Genomic DNA, 23325 nt, shown 5'->3' with positions numbered 1-23325 from the left:
TGTTAAAAATAATATGAAAAGCACTCCAAGGTGTCTTAGTTTTCTCTGCAACTGGACAATGACCTACATGCTGGGCTTAAGATAAGTCATGGGTATTAAACATTACATGTTCTGCATATTTAGATTAGCCTTCCCATATCAGTACACTTGCCAGCATGCTGGTTGAGAATTATATGTTGAAGGCCAACTGGCAGCTTCAGATTGAGAAACATTTTTCTAGACAAGTAATTAATTTGCTGAATTGCTCCCAAGACTTTTTAAGTATTTTATTAAAAGCTATTTTCCCACTTTTTGTATATATCCATACACTGTAAATTACATATGCATAGAAAGAACAGTGAATGATAATACTGTTGCAAAAGATAAACTCAAAACATAGCTACACTAAGAAATATATGTTTAGTATACACACACAGTCTGCATGTGTTTGTATATATGTTTGTGTGTATGCGTGTGTAGATACATGAGAATGTACTAAGAATTGGTTGCCAAGTATTAGCTATTGCTCTCCTTTTTTCCAGATTTATCTTAGGAATCCAAACTACTTCCAAATGTTTTCAACCATTCTTTAACTTATTTCAGTTGTGGCTATAAAAAAAAATCTCATAGACTCTAGAGTATTAGAAACAGGAAGGACAGTCTTTTATTTTAATGGGAGATAATCAGGAAAAAGAGAACAGTATGCTAGGCAGTAAAAAAAAAACCCACTGAAGTCAAAGCTGGCTAATTTCATTTCATTTTATTCAATATCTCAGACCAATAAAACACACCACAAAATACAGGGGTGGGGAAACCCTGAGTCAATAACAACAAGAAGATATCGCCCAAGTTCTGCCAGCCACGGCTTTTGCTTGAATAAGCAGCAAACGTACCCATTACTTCTCCCTTCTGTTTTCCCTATAATAACCCCCTGTGAGATGGGTTGGGCTGAAAGAAGAGGGACTGATCCAAAATCACCCAGCCAGCTTTCATGCCTAAGGCAGGACTAAAACACACATTTCATTCCTTATGTAAAATATAATCTGCAAAGAGCCAGTCTGCTGGCAGCATTTACCTCTAATGCTCCCCAAAGTATCAGGAATTACAATGCAATAATCACCATAAGTGCCATTTCCAGAATTTTACCTAAGTTACCCATTACCAGAAACGTTGGCTTGTGAAAGTCTAACCAATGTAGTGTGACTTCCTGACAAAAAAACAGCAATCCAAGTGGGCCATATTCCAAAGCCTAAACATTCTACCCCTAAACTAAGCACTGACTACCTTTTAAAGAAAGAAAGCCTGCATACAGTAATTTATCTTGCACCAATTTTATGAACAAGTCTTTAGCTAGCAATGATAATCAGATTAAATTCCAGTTGATGAACAAGCTAAGGCAGCCAATGGAAAAAAGAAAAGCATTTTATAAGTTTTTAGCACAGTGGTTCTCAACCTGTGGGTTGGGACCCCATTTGGGGTCGAACGACCATTTCACAGGGGTCGCCAAACAAGGCTGTCCGCCATTTTTTTCCCCTTTTCTTTGGCCACACCCCTGGCACCCAGTGATGTATAAGTGGTTGGGGGTCACCACAACATGGGGAACTGTATTATGGGGTCGCGGCATTAGAAAGGTTGAGAACCACTGTTTTAGCATATGTCCTTCCATCCACACAGAGAGACATCTATGGCACAGCAAGCCTAAAACACTACATTTTCTCCAGTTGGAAATATTTTCCTCCCTGATTCTTACTGTGAGACATAATTAAGTTCTGTTTAGTAATCCCATTTACATATGTTTAGGTTTCTTTTGCTGAGAGATTTTGCCCATATGTTTTAATAAAGCCTTCCCCAATTTGGCACACTTCAGTTGCATTGGGATTGACGCTCCCAGAGAATAACATACTAGCTAGGAATTTGGGAAGCTGTAATCTCAATATTTCAGCATGTAAGATAGATGGGATAGATAAACAGACAAACTCAGGAGGGATAGATAGGGGTTGATAGGATAGATAGACAAATAGATAGACTGATAAGCCTGCATAGTGCCACATTCAAGAATGCTACCTTAGCATTTCAATGGTCTTAGGAAGAAATGGGGTAAAGTCCATGAAATTGGCAGGAATAGACAATCTAATGCCTTCAATACATTTTGGAGTATTACAGCTATTGGCCCAGTGAGTAGACTCAACAGTAAACTTTGAATGGAGCTGAAGAATATCACATTTGTCCATAGCTAAAATAATAATTTTAAAAAGGCAAACTAGTAGAAAATATAAAATTCTCTCAATCTACAGTATTGGCCTCTTCAGAGGATAAAGACTTGAGTTCTAGCAGCATTTTGTCTCTGATATGAACTTTCTTCCTCACATAATACTTAAGGAAGTGATAAATGATTATTAATCAACTGGATTGAGAAGAAATTTTATACATAGAGTATAAAAGAAACTAAATTAGCACCTTCCTCAACAGCCTCAGCTTCTCTCAGATCAATAGGATATTGGTAAGAAGCTTCTATTTGCAAAATATGAATGTACAATTCTCTATAATGCTTTCATTTTGGGAGTTTGCATTTCAATGACTGCCATCATTGTGAAAAGCTTTTCTCACTCTGAAACCATGTGTCGCTTCCAAGCTTGGGTTTTACCCACTTTGAAGAGAGGCTCTTATCAACGTCCCACACACAACCTTGAGAAACATCACAAGAGGAAGTCATTTACTTAGGACAGCTTATGGACTGTTCATTTAAACAAGGTTATACACACCCCTACAATTGAAAGATTAAATCAAACTTTTCTCTCATGTCCACCAAGTATAGGGCAGAGCTGTTTATATAAGTGCCAATAACAATCCAGGCACATGAAGAACTCAATGTATCTTCCTTATCACCACAGCACTACTACTGATATAGCTGATAATAAGGAAAAAATAGTAACTACAACAGATATTATCTACAGCACTTGATCAGAAAGGCCATTTTCATCCTGCCATCGGAAAGTCTGCTGTGACTCGTCTCTTGCAGCGCAGTCATATTACATTCTGGTTCTGTTGCTGCTGGCACAGTCAGAAAAAGAGAAAAAATATCACAGCCAGGAAAACAACACTGGATCACAAAACTTAGAAACTGGGCAATCTATCTAAAAATCACTTTTTCCAGGCTAAATAAAAATAAAAGTCCTAATCTTCTAGGTTTGCAGAAAGAATCCCAGTTTCGGTTTTCTCTGCAATGCAAAGCACTGGTGACATTCTTCACTGGGATCATCCACCATTCAGTTTCCCCTTCCAGTGTTCCTTACCTTTATTATGAGCCCCAAAACTTCTCTATTACAGTGTGGACCAGACCTGGGCTAGGTCTACTCTACGAGTCCCCTGGTCTGCAAGGTGATCAAACTGGTCAGTCCTAGAGGAGATCAACCCCGACTGCTCTTTAGAAGGCCAGATCCTGAAGTTGAAACTCAAGTCCTTTGGCCACCTAATGAGAAGGAAGGACTCACTGGAGAAGAGCCTAATGCTGGGAAAGATGGAGGGCAATAGAAGAATGGGACGACAGAGGATGAGATGGCTGGATGGAGTCACTGAAGCAGGAGGTGTGAACTTAAATGGACTCCAGAAGATGGTAGAGGACAGGAAGTCCATGGTGTCGCGATGGGTCGGACACAACTTCACAACTAACAACAACAAAAATAACAACTCTGATTTGAAGTGCTAATTACCAATCTCAAAGTGGGTATCAAAAATTTGCATGCCAAGCAATTCACATATTGTTGAACATCCTTTGGAAGAAGGTGAGATTTCATAAGCAACTTGTAATAATGGCAGAAATGATGGAGAATCTTTAGATTTTAAACCCCAGTCTCAGCGGAGGAAATACCATCATCACAATTAACACCTGGGCAACTTTACTCGTTAGATACACAACTGGAATAGTGGACTGCTTCAAGCTGAACCAGAAGCACTGGATAGAAGGACCAGAACAATAATGACAATGAATTATGCCCTTCATCTGTGCAGCAACACTGACTGTACTTTCCAAGGAGCACAGGTAGGCGTGTAATGTTGCAAGTACACCAGACAGTTGAATAAAAAAGGGCACTGGAATAGCTGAAGGACAGTGGATCTAGTACAAGGCTTTAATGAATACAAAGAGACAAAACTGGCCCATAAGCAACACCAGACAAAGAACAGAAAAGAGACACGGCAAGACAAAGTATTATATGACCAGTACATTAAAAAGAGCAGGCAAACCAGATAACAGCAAGAGCTGGCGATGGCTGAAAGCAGGAAAGTTGAAGAAAGAGACGAGAGAGACTAATTCTGGCTGCACAAGACCAAGCTTAAAAGCAAATGCATAAAGCCAGAATTGAGAAGATAGCCAGCAAATGTCATGTCTGCAAAGAAACTGAAGAAACAGTAGACCACTCAGTCAGCTGATGCAAGAAGAGCCAACACACCAATTACAAACAACAGAATGACAATATAGCAATAATGATGCATTGGATTATCTGCAGGAAATACTTCTTGCCCCCAAGCAAGAACTGTTGAGATCAAGACAAAAAAGTTGGGATAGTAAACATTATATCTGGAGATAGCAGAAGAGAAGAGAAAGAACTGGAGAAAATCATAAAATATAAAGACCTGCAAATAGAAGCAAAACTATCTGTGGCAAAAGAAAGCAAAGGTAATACCAATAATAATACACCTCTTGGGTACAATTCCAAAACATCTGGAGCACCACTAGAACACCATCAGTATTGACCAAACCACCATCAAGCAATTGAAAAGGGCAACTTTATTTAGAATAGCTTACACCCTGCAAAGATACCTTTAATATTATTGAACAGTAATATCTGCCTATCCCAGGTCCTTGGGAAGGATTTGATAGGTAGCTAAAAATGCTTAATCCAGTCTAAACATCTCACTGTGTGACCAACCATAGTATTCTGAAGCCTATTTGCAAATTAAAAAAGTTATGATGAACTCAATCAAGGAAAAAACCTTACGTGTTAAGTGCACTTAATTCTGCTGCGAAACAATGAATTTAATTGTGCCTGATTTTATGCTGGGTAACTATCCTAGAATGTCAAATAGTAGATGACAAGGTGCTGAGAAAACTGGGGTACAAAATTGCAGGTATGTCCACAATCTCATAGAGAAGGAACCATGTTTTTCTCACTTCTATTTCATGCCATTGTTTAACAAAATAAATAAATAAATAAAATCCAGGAGGCAACAAGTTTAATAATTATCCTTTTGACAAGTCAAAAAAAAAAACTCCAGGTTCCAGGACACCTATATATCAAGAATCAAAGTTATAAGAACTTTGCTGCAAGTTCTAGGCACCAGATTGAATTACTATCCCTCTCTTTTCTTTCTAGTCCTTGACTGTAAATTCAAATCAATTAATTCCTGATCCAAATCATTGGTGGAAAGGTTGGATACAGACTTATATTTAAGTCAATAAAAAAGATAAGCCAAAAAAAGGTTAAGTCCATTTGCTAAAAGAACAGGAAAAGATGTGAGAAATGCTTACAAAATATTGAACAGAGTGGGGAATGTAGACATCTCTTTGGGAACTCAAGAAAGTTTATCGGCAGTAAGTTCAGCACATAGTAGAAAGAGAACTTGACAAAACATTTTTAATTAAGCTTCTGAAATTTGTTACCACAGATTGAGCATCAGTCACTAATTGGCTTGGCTTTTTAAAGAGATCAGATAAATTCATGTTCAAAGGCAGTAAAGGAAATCCCTCACAATCAGATTGTGAGATGCTGGGGCAATTTAGTAAGTCATACAGTAATTAAAAACCCCAAAAAAACTTCGAAAAGGAACCTGGCATGAACACTGCACGGTTCTTAAATACTACCTTCCTTTATTAGAATGAGAATTAAATGAGCTAAAAAAGAAATATAGTTCTCTACACAACTTTGCAAGAGTGAAGCAGTTCAAAATTGTGAACAGAATTTCAGTTGCATGGCCTGTTAACACAAAAGGAAGCTATGCAATATTAATAATAGAAATGACAGTTTTCAGAGATGAGTTTGCTACAAGGCCGCAATGAACACTTAATCCATGGAATTCTAAAACAACAATTAGCTTCTTCATTAGATCTTAGATCTAGCTATTATAAAGCAACGAGTGAGCAAGCTTCCAAAGAAACTGAAAGCCAGCTCATTAGTTTATGATATTTTTCGTGGCCCTAATAGAGGTACTATATTACTGATATTTACTCCCTAACAAGCTATTTTAATTTTTAGGCTGCAAATATATAATCATTTTTATTCATCCAAAGGTGACATCAGAGAAGATTTCCTTGAAATTATGGTGAGATAAAATCCCTTTTGAAAATAAGCTGATGCTGATTTTTTAACTATAAGCAAAGATAAATAATTTTAAAATGGACTTCTCTTCCTCTGGTCCTTTTAATAAATAAAAAATCATAATATAGAAATCAACAAATTTTAAGTTGTTTCATATACAATAAACTGATACCACAAATCAACTGATACCATAAATGGCTTGGTTCATCAATCTTGTTATTTGGGAAATGGAAAGAGGAACAAATTCTTCCTCTCTTAAACTTTCCCCACACGTTACCATATAGCTCCAATTTTTTGCCTGTTCAACATAAAAATATATATAAAATATTTCTTAATAAAGTGATATTATCCTCATGGGAATAAATACTTCAAGAATGGCTAATGTCCAAATTAGATATTTTTTGAAAGAGAACTACTCAAAAATCATGGAAGACAAAACCAAAAACCATTATCAGCCACAGAAACTCAGTGGGAGAGAGTCCCATGTTTAGATGCAGGATTAGGTATTTATGAATTTATATAATCCAGAAAGCTTTATGTAACTGAATTTTTGCTGAAGCAAAAGTTGAAATTCAGTCAACTGCCCCTAAAACAAAAGTTTACATGTGTAAACACATGTGCATATTATTTTCATTATTTTTCTTTTTTTGGTTTATTGAAACATTTTGTAAAATTGAGTTTAAATTAGATTGTGTTATAGAAGATGGGGAACATCTGTAATCAAATATCAGATGATAGCAACAGACAAAAGTGTACACATCCTGTATATATGCTTTAGGGCATTTGACTACTATGAAAGATATAGTGCCAATCTAAAGAAATCTTGGTCCCAACATCGCAAGGATATTTCCATACAACCTTTATGAAAAAAACATGGTGTCATTTATCTATGGCAAAATCATTAGTTCTATTATAAACAACACGATTTTCATTAAAGGCTATATTACAACTAAAAAATATTGGTCTCACATATAATCATGACAAAAGCAACAAAACAGGAAATTCAGTAAGTTTTAAATTGACACACATTTAATGATTTAAATATCTATATTTATAAATAACTTGCAACCAAAACTACTACTATCTTGATTATAAGAACATCAGCTGGATTATTTAAATAAGCGTTCAAATGCTTACTCTACCCATACACACAAACACACATATTCCTTTATTATGTTAGCTGTAAGGATGGTTGGGCATACAAGGTTCTATGTGTTTGTTAAATATAAGCTGATTTTCTTAAGAAAAAGGTAAACATAATTTTATTCATCTCATTACATCGACTAGTTGCATGTTTACCCAAAATCTATGATTAACTTTTATTTTTATATCTCATGAGATCTGGAGACGTCAAATATTTGCCTACTTTTTGTGATGGTAAAGGTACACTGTAAACCTGATTTCTGTTTGTTTACAAAGTCACAACATCTTATATGAGACATACATGTATCTTCTGAAAGCCTGCTCTGTGGTTTTCTTAAAAGCCCTTCCTACAAGCCCATACTTTGAAAAATGCTTCTAGGATGAAATCTGTCTTCTCTTCTATAGTGTCAGATATAACACCCTGCACTGCCCATTAGGCATCACAATCGCTTTTATCCAAAGACAAGACATACACTAACCACTCAGTGCCGTGGGTGCCAATTATGCTCAGTTGCGAACTCAGAAAGCCAATGACTTTCAACGGAAAGTGTCTCGTTCCTTGCCAGCCCCCCAACTCTTTTCACCTCCCCACCCTCTTAGAATGAGCAGAGGCAAGAAGGAAGCCAGCTGCCTCGCCTGCCGGCTTTTGTTCCATTTCGGAAACGAAGTTTAACGGGGCAAGGGAAAGTTTGGAGAAAAAAGCCTTTTGCAAATTCCAGGGATCCTCTCCTACCTACCCAACGCTCAGTGGTGTAAGAGCCCGACTTGATGTGGACCGTCTGCCTCTCTCCAATATCCGCCTTTTGCCCTCTCTCCTCCACGGGCTTTCTCCTCGTTGCGGAACAAGCCCCCCTTCTCGGCTTGTCCCAGGCGCCGACGACCACCACCACCACCCCCCTTCAAGCCGACCCGAAGGAGCACGCGGCGCCAGGACAGTCGCCGTTGGTTTATAGGCGAGCCGGCCGGGCTGTCGTGTGAACGCAACCTGGTCCCTACTCGGGTTATCCCAGAGAAGAAAAGGGTTCGCCCGCCCCCCCGCCCGCCCTCCTCCTCCTCCTCCCACCTCTTCCTCAGTTTCCCCAACCTCCAGCCACTCTTCTTCCCCTCCCTCGGCTTCCCCCGCGTCTCACCTGCCTACAGAGAACCGGGGAGCTCGAAAGCTTGCACACCTTTTACCTATCCAGGTTCGGTTGGTCCTAATAAAGGCATCACCCAGCCCATCCCCACCCCCATCATCCCCTCCCACCCCCGGGGCTGCTCTCCGTTTCCGCGCCAGGCCTCCTCGGGGCCCTTCGCCGGATCCAGGGACGCCTCAGGCCACTCCGCCCCTCCCCCCACCCCACTCCGCCCCTCCCCCCCACCCGCCTGCCCGCCACACGCGGCCCTGGAGGGCAGCCTGCCCCGCCCCCTTCCCAACGCCGCCTTCCCTCCTCAGCTTCTGACAGAAAAAGAGGCGCGGCGCCACCCCGAACCTCCCTCCCTCCGTCCGTCCGTCCGTCCCCTCCGCCTCCCGTTACTGACCTTCCCGCCGCCCTCGCCTCTTTCTTCTCGACTCCGACTCTTCCGACCCGGCTTCTGACTGAGGAGGACTCAGTCAGGCTGGAGCTCTCGCGCGCTCCCTCTTTCTCTCCTCCCTCCCCCCCCTCCCTCCGGAACTTCCGCCACCACCAGCCCGCGCGCTAGACGAGTGGGCGGGGCCGCGCTAAGCTTCGGCCCGGCAGGAAAGCGATTGTGACGTTCGGCCTCGGCTTGTACGGAAAGCGGAACAAGGGGGAAGGGAGCCGCCGCTACGGGCGCGGCCATCTTGCGGCGGCTTTCCGCGGACGGACTCGTCCCCCCTCCCCCGTGCACCTGCCCCGGGATTTCTTCCGTCTTGGGCTGCTTTTATCCTTTCTTCAGAATTGTGTCCTGGGGGAAAAGGCACGCGCAGCAAACTGCCGTGCTTCCCCCCCCACACACACACAGAGAGTGACCCACTGCCATCGCGAAAGATGATCTTTGGGGTTCCCACCCCACCCCGGGTTGGTAATGGATCGTGGAGGTAATCGCTGGTTTCAAATGAGCATTCATCACTGGGTGGTAAACAGCAAGCTTGGCGTGGCCGATTGTTATTTTTGAGACCCAACTGGAAACGCCGGCGGCTGTGTTTGTCACTTAATCACAACATCCACATATGACTGATGCGCTGCGGGGAGAACAGGATGTCCTGTTTTGTAATCCCTGGTGGCATTTAATAACCGATGGAGCTGGCAGGTAAGATTCAGCCTTTGGTTCTGAAGCTCTACTCCACTGTCGGTGTTTTTTTTTTCCTTCAACTTTGGCAACTTTAAGATGGGTGGACTTCAAAGCCTTAAAAGTTGCCAAGGTTGAAAAAGCCCTGCTCTATATGCACGATGCAAAGGAAAAGATACCAGGAAGCCCTCACCTCTCTTGGCTAAATTTCATGGGAGCCTTTTCATCTTTGTTCAAAATAAAAACAAGTATATATGTAGAAACCACTTCCTACAGTAATCTAAGAAGGTTGCAGCAAGTATTTATTTTAAAAATACAAAGTGAGATAGCTAATATTTGGGAAACTTTGGAAATCACCTGTAGGATATCATAAAGTGTTACCACTAACATAAGAGATAAGGCAAGAACAGATGGAAATAGTAATAACTGAATGGGCACAATTGTCAACTAGTTTTTTTGAGAAACTTTGAACTACTAGATCAGTGTTTCTCAACCTTGACAATTTTAAGGCATGTGGACTTCAACTCCCAGAATTCCACAGCCAGCAATGCTGGCTGTGGAATTCTGGGAGTTGAAGTCCACATGCCTTAAAATTGTCAAGGTTGAGAAACACTGTACTAGATCCATACAACATGACAGGCAGAAGCCAAACAAATCACATTATGGTTAAGCAATATGCAGGCCAACCCATTTGAACAGGTTTACTTAATAGTTTAGGGGTTGGTCTTAAAAGGTCAGCTCCTGATAGGCTACAAATCTGATTTTTTTTTAATGAACAAAATTACAGACCAGATCAAAATGTTCCTAATCTTGAGAGCATTCCACAGTAATTTTATTTTTATACCATTTTTACTTTATTGCACTTATTTTGTACCAATGATGTATCTTATTAAGACAGATTTCAGTTCAGATTTTTTAAAAAAAAAAAAAAAAGTTGTAGTCAAGGGATAGATACTTTGCCATATTTATTTACAAAAAGTTGCATTTTAGACAAGATAAATTCATAAATCTTTATATTTTCTAGGTTTTAAACTCACAACTGGCATTGTTATGCATCAGCAAGACAGCTATTGAATTATGCTTATGGCAATCCCTGAAGCACTTTGGTGCACAGCCCAGTCAGTATTATGCTGGAGAAATATACACTGAAAATTAGCCAAGAGCCCACCAGAAACATTTCATATTCATATACCAAAACTATAGTCAAAAACCAGAAAAAAGTCCTAGAGATTATTGTGCCACCACCCAATAGCCTCATCCCTTACATATGCCAGCAAGAAAAGTAGCAGCAACTAAACAAAAAAATCACTTATTTTAGAAAGATATTGCCAAGACAATCATGGTAAAGGCCAGGAAGAGTTAATGATTTTAAGATCAACTTTTACAATTGATCTTAGCAATAGTGTAATTTTGTATATATCTTGTCAAGCGTTTGATACTCTTATCCTTCCAAAACCACAGGCGTACATCTCACCCAAAAACAGTAATAGCCACACCATCCTTTTTAGCTTCAACTGTTCAACATCTTCCCAAGTCTACCCAAGCGTTCTGTTGATGCACAAGCCTTCCCAGTTAGGAAATGAAGTGTGTCTGTGGCGTGATCTGATCAAGTTTGTGATCGGCCGGGTTTGCTGCTGCTTCATAGTTACAGATGGTCACTTCGTGTTGATGAGGCTGCAGAGAGACAATTTGAACATGTCTTCAGAGATCTCTTTGTGTATCTCGGACAGCTAGAGCAATCACTTGATTTCCCCTCTCCGTTTAGAAGAGCCATCATTACATCTACTCTTAAAAACTATAGGTAGTCCTTGACTTATGACCACAATTCAGCCCTAAATTTCTGTTGTTAAGTGAGATATTTGTTAAATGAGTTTTGCCCCATTTTCTTGCCACAGTTGTTAAGTGAATCACTGCAGTTGGTAAGTGAATCTGGCTTCCCCACTGACTTTGCTTGTGTTGCAAAAGGGGATCCCACGACCTTGAGACCCAGCAACGGTCGTAAATATGAATCAGTTGCCAAGCATCTGAGTTTTGATCACGTGATTATGGGGATGCTGCAAAGGTCATCCCTGTGAAAAATGGCCATAAGTCACATTTTTCAGTGTGGTTGTAACTTTGAACAGTCACTAAATGAACGGTTGTTAAGTCGAGGACTACTTCTACATGTCGTTCATTCTAAATAACTTGTGCTTCTTTTAAAGGATTTGCAACTTGTCTCTTTGTAACCTTCCCACCTAAATTCATAACACGTCATTCCTTCACACTGCACTGCCTGCACAGGTTTAAAGTCAGGGGATGTGCAAAAGATCTATCTCAATCCCCAAAGATCACATCTTGAATATGCTGAAAATCTTCTGGGCCTAAATGAGGTAGTGACCTTGGTCTTCCCAGGAAGAAAATCCCTCTCAAGAACAGAACACTTCTGATGAGTCAGAACAAATCATTCTGACCTTGGAACATTTCCAGTGAAATCAGAACAGCCGTTCCAAGGACAGAATGGGACCTTCCTTGGTAAGGATGTTTTGACTGAAATGTTTTCACACATTTACTCAAGGTGGCAGAATTCGAGTCAATACCTGCCAATGGTTGCTTAGCTTGAGAGGCACTGGGCTAGAAAACAGCAAAAGGGACAAGGCAGGAAAAAAAGACAAGACTCGGACAATTACTTCAAACGCTTCGCTTTAGCTCCTGGCTCAACAGCTCAACATAGAAAAATAAATCCTGATTTATGTAAAAACAGGAAACCTTGGGGCACCTTCATGCCAATCCATTTGTAAGTGCCTGAAAGTGGCAGTTGGATGGACATATTTTGGCTTAAAATAACGCTCATTCAGTTACCTCTTGAGGCATAGTAATAGCCAACCAGTGAGATGGCAGGAAAGTTTATTTAATGAACAAAACAGGTCTTTTATAGTGTGCTATATTTGACTAATAGTGATTCAGGCAGGCAAAAACCTGGGAGGGGGGACACTAGTAACTTTCAAAGATGTTTCCTTTAGACTCCTCACCATCCACCCCAAATAGAAACAGGAAGTTTAAGGGTGGAATACAGGGTTAGCTGACATGGCCCAAATTTGTTAAGACAACCTGTCCCAGAATTCCCAACCAACACTGATTTTAAAGGCATCCAGTCCAAGGTAACTGAAGGATGCCATGATGAACAAGGCTAGCCTGGGAAGACATAATAAAACAACAGTTAACACCCTCTTAAGTATGAACATTATGCCAGAGTCTCACAGACTCCTGTTTGAGAATCTGTTAATAAGCACATAGTTTGAGGTGCACCTTCAATCCCAAAATCCCAACCCTGCATCTATATGTTTAGTGTTTTTATCGGTCATCTCCGTCCTCACACTTACTTCTGTCCATTCTCCCCTTAGGCCGATGTAAAAGATTTTTGTTGCCTCGGCACCAAAGTTCTTGGAGAAGTGGATGGAGAGATGATAAACATTTGAGAAGCGAGCAATTCTGGAAAAAGAGGGGAAAAATTCTGCATTTGCAATTGTAACATATAGGACACTTATAAGCTTTGACCTCTAAGACTAAACTATATCAAAGCCAAGTTTTTTCCCAAGTAAATTATAACTCTGCAATAAAAATACTGTAGCATTCAGTTTGAGCAAGTGTGCACATTGATGGGTCTTCCTAGATTGCTCTTTTTGGAACTTCCTGCCAGCCACATCAACTCAAAAAAGCATAAAGCCTCTGTCTGTATCTTTGTTCAATTTCACGTCTAAACCAAGATTCCTAGGTTGCTTCACTCTTTAAAAAACATTAAAAACTCCTGGCCAACAGTTTTGGCATGTAAAGGACAAGCCAAGAAGGCTGACCAACCTGTATAACATAGAACAGGTTGGTTGGGTAGCTTCCCAATAACAAAAGGAGCCAAGCACGGGCACTTTGTGCCAGGACATACATTTATATACACATACACCTTCCCCCCCTCCTCCCTCCCTCTCTCTCTCTCTCTCTCTCACACACACACACACACACACCTTTTACCCAATCACACTGTTCCCTTTCAGGGTAAGCAATATTGGTAAAACTTTTCATTATAGCTCAGCGAGACCAGAATTTCTACTTGCTGAAAACCAAAAAAACATTCTCAGAAGCTAAGAAAGGCTGACAGGAAAAGCAACCTCCGCTCTCTACATTGCAATAACTGTTGGAAGACTTTGGGCTGTCTTTGGGCGCATGAGTCCTTGTTCCCAATGCTGATAAAGTCCCGTGATAAACCAATCTAAGTATGCGTTTCTAAGGGTTCTTCTCTCAGATGTTCCCCTTTAGGAGCGATTCACACCAGGAGCCCTCTCACTTTGCAGTTCCTGCAGCACTAACCAGTTTTAGTGATATGAACTATTACCCTAATATTTTTTAGACCTTCTTATGGCAACTTTCACTTTATTGATTTCTGATAGCCCTTTCTGAAATCCTGATTGGACAACTATCAATCTCGTTCTGATAACCTGCCCCAAATCAGAAAGGCTATATGGCACCTGAACGTATGAAAATCGATGTAATACATTCTGTATTTTCTCCATCTTCTAGGCCAGTGGTGGCGAACCTATGGCACGGGTGCCAGAGGCAGCACTCGGAGCCCTCTCTGTGGGCACGCGTGCCGTCGCCCCAGTCCTAGGCCTTCAGCTGGGTATTATAAAACCTTTTCGCTTTAGGCCTCCACCGCCGTGTACAAAAAAAAAAAAAAGGTTCAATTAGTCAATTTCAACTTCTCACAGGGAAAAAAAAAGATCTTGCAAAGTTGGAATTGATTGATTGAACTTTTTAGTCCCACCCAGTCTGCTGTTACCACGCCCACCCAATGGGCCCCATCCAGCCAATGGGCCACACCCACCCGGCACCCAACGATGCATAAGTGGGTTTTGGGTTGCAGTTTGGGCACTCGGCCTCTAAAAGGTTCGCCATCACTGTTCTAGGAAGAAAATCTTGAGAGCAGGGGAGGACACATGAGAAATTAGCTTACTCCAGTGCAGATCTCCCCCAAAGGCCGAGGCTTTAAATCCTAACTGCACACAGTTCCTCAATCTTTCATTCCATGAGGGCCTCACTACCTCTTTCCCCCCCAGATGTAATGGCAACGGTTTCACCATATAATTCATTCACCCAGTAACAAAGTCGTTTTTATTTTTAGCTGTGCCATTCCGGTTTATTATCCCTGAGAGCTGTGGCTAGAGGGCAGCCAGTTGCTGAAGGCAAACATGCTGGGATTAGAATTTCAGTTCCAATACTACTGGAGGGAGAGAGATTGCAGAAAGGCTGTCATATGGCAGCTAACTAATTTTAGAAAGAAGTTAACATTTTAAAATACACAGATTAGCAACACTTGTTCTTCTCTTTGGAGTTCCTCCTACACCTGAAACAGAGCTACAGTTTTTACTGCTATGGTTTCCTTTACAGTCTGTTACATCCTCCACAAAAAAGCACTGGGAGAGAAAAACTTCTCCAACTTGGTACCCCCAATTATTAGAGCCCAAGGCGCATGTTCTTGAACTTGGGGCTCAAATACTGGGCCCCTTGAAAAAAAGACTGAATAAGCCATGACATACTTTGTGGGATATTCTAGTTCTCCTAAAACATCACGATTCAGGCTGAAGATCTGATCCGGTTCTCGGGCAGTATCATCAAAGGACATATGAGGAATATTCTTAAACCTAGAAAAAGGCAAGGGTCAGTTCGTATAAATGTCACATGATGTTTTCAACAGCTAGTCACTGTAGTCATGTGGATCAGAAAATGGAGGAATATTCAAACTGGTTCTTAGGACTACACAAAAGTGAAGATCAAAAAAACAATAAGGAAAAAGTTCAGTTTCAGTTGTCTGTGGAGATTCTCCATCATCCAGGTCAGGGGTTCTCAACCTTGGCAACTTTAAGACTTGTGGACTTCAACTCCCAGAATTCCTCAGCCAGCTTTGCTGGGAGTTAAAGTCCACAAGTCTTAAAGTTGCCAAGGTTGAGAACCCCTGATCCAAGTCATGGTTGCCCCAAAGGTGCTTTTTCAAGAGGCAACTAGACTTTCTTTGTTTTTCTTTGAAGGCCTTTGGCTTCTCATCCAAGAAGCTTCTTCAGTTCTTTCAGTTTCAGTTGTTTACAACACTGCATAAAAAAGACTGCTCCCCAAAACGGGCCTATAGGTAACTAAGTTCATAAGTCAACAATGATATATTAAATTATTAATTTTATACTGTAATTGAGGACTTCAGTCATACACCAACAAATTTCCCTTTTTTTAAACTTCTGCATCTTCCATCATCCAGAAATACAAGAACAGCACCTGAAATGAATAACTAAGAGCAAGGGGCTGCACGGTTGCCATTAAGCTTCCAGGTTCAGTTGCAGATACTGTTTTTAATCTATGAAATCCTATATGGGTCAGCACAGATGAACTTATAGGACCATTTCTCCTGACAGATTTAGTCTATCTTGTGCACTCAACGGGGAACAAGGAACAGGGCGCCAGAGGAATACCTTCCATCAGCAACTCCAATGTTTCTTGAGCCACAGGGAAACCCCACCATTTTACTTACTTTTGGTAAGGCAAGTACAAAAGATTTTTCCAAAAATTCTTTGGCATAGAAAGTGGATCTGGAATGCAACTGTAACTCTTTGCTTTTGGATTTTCTTTTATTTAAGAATTTTTTTAATGCTGTCTTTATTGTTTTTATAGATAACTCAAGGTGGCAAATACACACTGTACTTCCTCATCCTATTTTCCCCATAACAACAACCTTCTGAGGTGGGATGGGCCAAGAGAGAGTGGCCAGCCAAAAATCACCTGGCTGGCTTTCATGCCTAAACTCTTGATTTCTTGGTTTCTAGCCTGGCGATTAACTAGATCAAACTGGCTCTCCTTGTACTATTATTGTAAATCATTCTGAGTCCTTGGAGGTAGTGAGGCATATAAAGTTTCATAATAAATGTTTAAATAAAGCAGCCACTAAGAATAGCAAATGACAAGTGGAAATTTGGTTGTCAAGCAAAGCCATCAACAATATCATACTGCAGTTCTAAAACTGAAGTTGTTTCAGCTCATGTATTAAAATTTACAATGTGGAAAGAAATTATAACTTTAAAAAGCAGTGATAACACAAGCACACTCCAAACAGATTTTTTTAGTAGCTGTTTGGCTCTCAAGGCTTTAAAATTGTAGCCATTTAAACACATTTCACTTCCAAGCAAAGGCTGGCAAACAGATTTATAAGAATTCCTTGAGATCAAGAAAAAATCATTATTATAATTCCAGAAATAATTTTTCCCAGTCTTTTATTTATTCATGGCATGAAAAAAAATAGCAAGTTCAGGAAAAGACAACTACTACAAAAACAGCTAAAGAAAAGTACGAATTCAGTAAATTCTGCTAAAGAGAAGAAAATTTGTAAGTGACTGAAAGGATGTGGAGAAACTAAATCCTGAATAAACATGTTCTGTGTTAATATAGGCAGAAGATCTGAAAGCTTCAAAGAAGCCAGAAAGTATCACATATATTTGTGCATGTTGGATCCTCTATTTCATTAAGCCAGCCTAATCTTAATTAGGGACTTCTGCAACATGAACGATCTGTCCACTGCTTCAACTTACAGTCTCATTTCTGAGGGGTGCGTATTATCATCCTCTCCCATCACAATTACTCCTTTTAATTTCACATTGCCTGTAAATCTGCAAAAAGAAAAAAAATGCCATTGGTCCTTCATTTATTTTTGTTCAGTTACTGCACTTAGGGATTTCAGCTTGAAAGGAATCTTATTGTTTTCACTACCCACACCTGCCACTGAAATCCCTTTAACTTAACATCAGTTCTGGAATTAAACCACAAAATCATCAGTTAAGACTTAAATAAAATAACTACATATCCTTAACACAACCCTAACATTGAGTTTTTTGCCATAAATTGTCTTAGTAACCAATCTCAGCTGAATCTAGTTATAACAAGACTACACCATTATTTTAAAAATAGTCTATCATTATTAGATTTTTAGCATACCTTTTTTACAATATATAGCTCAAATTAGCAAACATACCCAACATTCTTTTCCCCACAACTGTGTGAGGTAGATTGGGCTGAGACATAGGAACTGGCCCATAGTCACCCAGCTGGCTTTCATGCCTAAGGAAGACCTAGAACAGTCTCCTGGCTTCTAGAACAGCACCTTAACCACTACAACAAACTGGCTCTCTCTATATTCGGTTGTTATCAGCCCACTTCCAAAACCATGTTATAAAATCTCCAAAAGGAAATCAAAAGACAGCAATATGTATTTTTTTAAAAAAAGGGGGGGGTACTTACGGAATATTAAATAGGAGCTCTTCGTCATCATCACTTTCTACAAACTAGGAAAAAATGAATAGGATTTAATGTATGAATTTGACATTCAATCTGAAATATATATTGCAAAGGACAATTGTTCCCCCAAAACCAGTGCGTTCAAAATGATTGCTTGAGGATCTCACAGGAGACTTTCAATTTACGTTTTTAGAACAAGTGTTTAAACACCAATAATACACACAGAAAATTGGAGCTATGCAAAATAGTATCAAAATAGAATATATATTCCAATCAGAAGGTGCACAAAAGTCCGGAGACACTTTTTTTTTTGTATAATCAAAAAACTGTAATATTAGCTTGAACAGGCAATATTCAGCACTGCTTTCTTTAGACATGGTTTGTTGAATATGCTACATGTATCTAGATAACGTGTTCTCATGCTTTTCAAATGCAAGCATTATACTACAAACCACAATAGTGGCATTCACATTCTAACGTACCCTAATGCTTCATTCCATTTATGAATCCTGTCGTTAAAAGCATCAATAATCCTTGGCAAATGACACCACCACCAGCACAATGACAGGTGCCAATATTCAAGCATGCTTATCAAAACCATGTCATTTGTGTTTCAGGATGTGCACCAAGCTAACTATATTCTGAATTTCTATACTCCTCTTCCCTGTCCTTTTGCACTATTATCCATATTTCGGAAGATTTTCAGGGATGGGAGAAAATCTTCTAAAAAGCTTAATTCTCCTTAGTGACCTGAGCAGCACAACATGCACCTCTCCTGGGTAATAGGGTAGATCAAATGTCATGCTCAGCCATGGTTTGATTTAACCATAGCTTCCCAATTAAACTCTAATGCAGTGTTTCTCAACCTTGACAATTTTAAGGCATGTGGACTTCAACTCCCAGAATTCCACAGCCAGCACTGGCTGTGGAATTCTGGGAGTTGAAGTCCACATGCCTTAAAATTGTCAAGGTTGAGAAACACTGCTCTAATGGCTGGCTTCACAGCTCACTGGCACATTCAGATCTTTGATTTCTTGATTCTCCAGAGCTGCAGTTTCCTTGTACTCCGGATTTGAAGTTAGTCTTAATTAACACAATTAATGTGTACACACGGAGTATTCCCAACCTTGGCCACTTCACACGGGTGAACTTCAACTCCCAGAATTCCCTAGCCAATCTGGTTCAAACTCGGTGGGCTTCAACTACTGGCTGAGGAATTCTGGGAGTTGAAGTCCACCCCTCTTAAAGCGGCCAAGGTTGAGAAAACCCTCATCTTGCCTAATATTCGTTCTGTGGCTGCGTTCGCCCTCAGCTGTCAGGAATTGCTATTATGCGACTCCCGCCAGGGTTACGGGCGCTGTGTGAAAGGAACCCCTGACCCGTCAACAGCCACGGCCCGCCTGCCCTGCCCGCTGCCGGGGAAGAGACCGACCTTCTGCCTATCCCCACGGTCTTCCCAGGCGCGGAAGACGAGCGCGCCGCTGCCTTCCCTCCGCTCGTTGAGGCACTCCAGGCGGTCGCGGTCGATGCGCAGGTAAAGGCCCCAGGCCTGGCCTCGCCGCTCAGGAGGCTCCTCGTGGTCGTTGCCATGGCAACAGCTGCCCCCGCCGTGGCTGTGCCCGTGAGACATGGCCGAGCGCGAGGGGACACCCGACCGCCCCCTCAGCAACCCGGAGTCGCCAGCGGCAGCACGCGCGCACGTCAACAAAAGTGAGGGAGCGCAGGCGCAGTGCCGTCCTTCCGGACCATCCCCGTCACGTGGTGAGGGGGCCGGGCCTTGTCGTTGCCCAGGCAACCGGACGGCTGTTTTGCCTTCGTTTGCCGAACTCGTCAAGAATCGACGAATAAAACGTCTTCCTTCCCAAATGGCGCTGTGCTCAACGAAGCTCAGTTGCAATGGGGAACGTAGCCCCAGATGATGGTTTATGGACCTCCGGGGTTGGGCACCTACAGCGCGCTAAGCCAGTGTTTCTTAAAGCGTGGTCCTCGGATCCCTGGGGGTCCCCCAAGACCTTCTCAAGGGTCCTCAAAACCAAAATTTGCCAGCCTACGTTGAAAAATAATTCAGCATTAAAATCCAATCAGACCCGCGTGAGAAGTAACGGCAGTCCGCCGGTCAATTTTAATTTTTAATATGGTAAATGTTGATCAATATAATCCATGCAAACAAGTTCTTTGGGGGTCCTCCGTATGGAAGGGGTCCTGAAGGAAAAAAAGTTTGAGGAACACCACATTAAGCTGCAAACTGCAATGACTTGGTTTGCCCAATAGCTAAGCCATGATTTCTGGTTTGTATCCTCAAAAGACGATTTCACACAGTGCACAGAGACCAAACTACAGGAAAATGCACAGCACATATTCAGGCACCTGAATGAATCATGGGCTTCCACAGTTCACTGACCTACAAATTAACATCACACCAGGATTTCCACGGTGTGTTGAACCAAAGAAAAGAAAACAACCAAGTTGAACATGTGCCAATGCAGCCCATAGATTTGCAACCACCCGTTCAGCAGATTGGGTCAACCCAGTCAATAACAATTGAATACATGAAATTAAGTCTTAAGAGCCTTCATTTTTTAATCCAGTGCATTGCTACTATTATTTCCACTGTAAACTGAGTTTACTGAAGGCATGTCTTCTTTCACAGGTTTTGGAGTTTAATTGTTGGTCCTCAATTATCTTTAAAAAAAAAATAATCCCCAGATGGCAGAGATACAAGACTTGTAGTCCCTCAAAACCCGGAGTATTCATTGCAAAGAATTTTATTATCCCACATTTATTTAACTATATTGGAGTTACAGGTTTGAAATACAATTAATTTACCTTTAAAGGAAATAAATATTAATATTAGTCCTAGCCATCCCAAAATGTTAAATCTAAAATGAACTCTCTAAAAATGTTGGATTCTACCATGGTCCCTTCCAGATATATTATGATTATAAAGCTCAACATTTTCAACCACTGATTGGTAGAATCAGGCAGAGAAGGCTGGACTTTTCCACATATGTGTTGCTGTTTGCCATGACTGAAAGATTGTCTCAAGATAAATAACTCTCTCCAGACCGATCTTTTGTACAATGCACATTAATACATGATGAACAAAAAACACCTACAAATAAATTCCTGTAAGGGAGAATTTGTTCTTTGAACAAATACCAAATCTTAAATCTAGAACAGTATCCAGAACAATAAAGCTATCTAATTGTGTTCTCCATTAAAAGTTTTGGCCACCCCAATTCTTCAGCCAAAAGATCCAGAAGTAACTCTGGTTATAAAGTACTATATGTAGTTGGCTATCTAAAGAGATGCCTACAGTATAGCACATACAGTACTTCATAACCAAAGTAATACATTTCCCTTTTGCCTCCCCAATTCTATGCTGCATAATTGCATCTATATTGCATGGCTGGCCTTTCCAAAAATGCCCACAAAAGTTTCTGGCCAGGGTCCAAGTGAAATTTTGTCCTTGTTGCTCTAGATCAGTGGTTCTCAACCTTTCTAATGCCGTGACCCCATAATACAGTTCCCCATGTTGTGGTGACCCCCAACCACTTATACATCACCGGGTGCCAAGGGCATGGCCAAAGAAAAGGGGAAAAAAATGGCGGACAGCCTTGTTTGGCGACCCCCGTGAAATGGTCGTTCGACCCCAAATGGGGTCCCGACCCACAGGTTGAGAACCACTGCTCTAGATCTCTCATGGAACCCCCATTAAGTTCTCACAAACCTGTTTCCAGCTAAAACTCCCAATTACTCCATTCCTCATTTTCTTGGCATGGAAGTACAGCCTGGGAGACAGTCTAGGGATTGTTACATTGGGGGAGGGGGTGTCAGAGGGTACAGTTCCAGAGAGGATAAAAAAAAAAAAGAAAAACCTGAGACAAATTCCAGTGTTTGGCTTTTATTGATACACAATGTAATTCCTTTCTTATAAGTTATCTAATTAAAATATTTATCTCAATAGTTACCACCAAAAAGTAAAATAGAAAACTATTTACAAGGGGGGAATCAACAGACAGATGTGTTACCTTTTTTTTTTGTAGTATACACAGGGAGGAGGGGAGCAGCAGCAGCAGCAGCAGCAGGGGGGCACAATTTCCTATGGCTCTTTTGCTTGTAGTGTGCAACTGAAAATCGCACCCACTTTAAAATATGTGGGGTCCCCAATGAGAAAAGGAAGCCGAGTTATCATATTCAGCAACTGAGTCTTTTGTGTATCCTCAACCATTAAAAAGGAGGTTCCAAAATGAAGTTAAAAACCCAATTCATGTAACTTTTGCCCAAATTTAAAACAACATTAAATAAAACAAAATAAAAATAAACTTCGACATTAGAGAAGGATGAATGACCTGGAAGTCTTTTCCATGGAAATGGTTTCTAACCAGACTGTGAGGTGCTGTCACTTAATGAAATTCCCATAATCCCCCCCCCCCCCCAGAGAGCACTGGGAAAGAACGTGGGAACTGAAACATCTGGAATATGCCAGTTTGGATAAGCTTGCAGTATATAATTTGAACTCTGACTTTAATCAGAGAAGGTAATCAACTAGTCCAAAATATAGTTGAATATAGCCAATGGTTTCCTCCATTAACAGTACCAACAGTGCTGTGGTTAATCTACAAGTGTTCTTCTTGACCATTAGAGCCATAGAAACTGCATTTAAAGGGGATTCCCCATCACTGATAAAATGAAGCCCTAATACCTGGGGTTGACACAAGCTTTGAAAAGTCACTCTGGCAGCTACCAGTGACTACTGCTGTCAGTCCACCTGGTGACAGGTGTGTGCTATGAAAAGGCATCATGATGGCATTAGCCAACCTTCCCCACCAAATGCCTTCTCCAGATACATTGGACAGGAAACCCCATAACGTGTAGTCAGCATGGGTTAATGGGGATTCAAATCCTGCACAACTGGGAAGTACCATCTCAGGTGGGGAATGGTGTTGTCCTATAGTAAAACCATTGCAAACAAAAATATCACAGTGGCAAGGAAGGGGCTCCAGCCAGCCAGTTGATTATTTCAAGTTCTCCGGATATTTACTTGAATGGGAAAAAAAGAGGTTGAGAAAATCATCCACCAATTTTTATAGCTAACAATTGGACCAACAAGACTCTTGTAAATTTCTGTCTGTGGTTGAGACGTTTCTTGGCCTCTCCCTTCTACCACCAAATCCAACAACAAAAAGGAGAAAATACACCAGGTACAACAACTGGCAGAATAACATATCATAAGTCAAAACTCACAAAATTAGGTGCAGCGATGCAAAAGGAGCATTTTTTAAAAAATCCAACTTCATTCAATCCAGTCCGCCTTTAACTTCAAATGCTGCACAAAGTTGCTGAGGATTTAAATTCA

At 40.9% G+C, this 23325-nt stretch overlaps 2 protein-coding genes and 1 long non-coding RNA gene across 7 annotated transcripts in view; 1 reads left to right on the top strand and 2 right to left on the bottom strand.

Moving 5' to 3' along the window:
- LYPLA2 (lysophospholipase 2) overlaps positions 1-9074 on the bottom strand; it is a 28496-nt gene extending 19422 nt beyond the window's left edge. Inside the window, exon 1 of one of the 4 annotated variants that reach the window (XM_039363052.1) lies at positions 8958-9074. The gene's annotated coding sequence lies outside the window, so the exon portion shown is untranslated. Of the gene's footprint in view, positions 1-8173; positions 8338-8566; positions 8656-8957 lie in introns of those variants that run through there. The other 3 variants (XM_039363053.1, XM_039363055.1, XM_039363054.1) reach the window with 3 other exon arrangements.
- The window catches only part of LOC120316905, a 43342-nt gene that overhangs the window by 8635 nt on the left and 11382 nt on the right, over positions 1-23325 (top strand). The window contains exon 2 of one of the 2 annotated variants that reach the window (XR_005559086.1): positions 16097-16217. This is a non-coding gene — a long non-coding RNA (uncharacterized LOC120316905). Of the gene's footprint in view, positions 1-16096; positions 16747-23325 lie in introns of those variants that run through there. The other variant, XR_005559085.1, reaches the window with a different exon arrangement.
- PITHD1 (PITH domain containing 1) lies at positions 10606-19700 on the bottom strand. The gene is made up of 6 exons (XM_039363058.1): positions 19399-19700; positions 17970-18013; positions 17264-17341; positions 15233-15337; positions 13028-13136; positions 10606-11342 (listed from the first exon to the last, which is right to left on the bottom strand). Exons 1-6 carry the CDS (start codon positions 19594-19596, stop codon positions 11241-11243), a joined length of 636 nt encoding a protein of 211 aa, XP_039218992.1. The 5' UTR covers positions 19597-19700; the 3' UTR covers positions 10606-11240.

This window comes from Crotalus tigris, unplaced genomic scaffold (assembly GCF_016545835.1).
Source record: "Crotalus tigris isolate CLP2741 ecotype Arizona unplaced genomic scaffold, ASM1654583v1 scf7180000019504.1669754, whole genome shotgun sequence".
Taxonomy (NCBI): Eukaryota; Metazoa; Chordata; class Lepidosauria; order Squamata; family Viperidae; genus Crotalus; species Crotalus tigris.
This window is presented reverse-complemented; position numbering and strand designations above follow the sequence as displayed.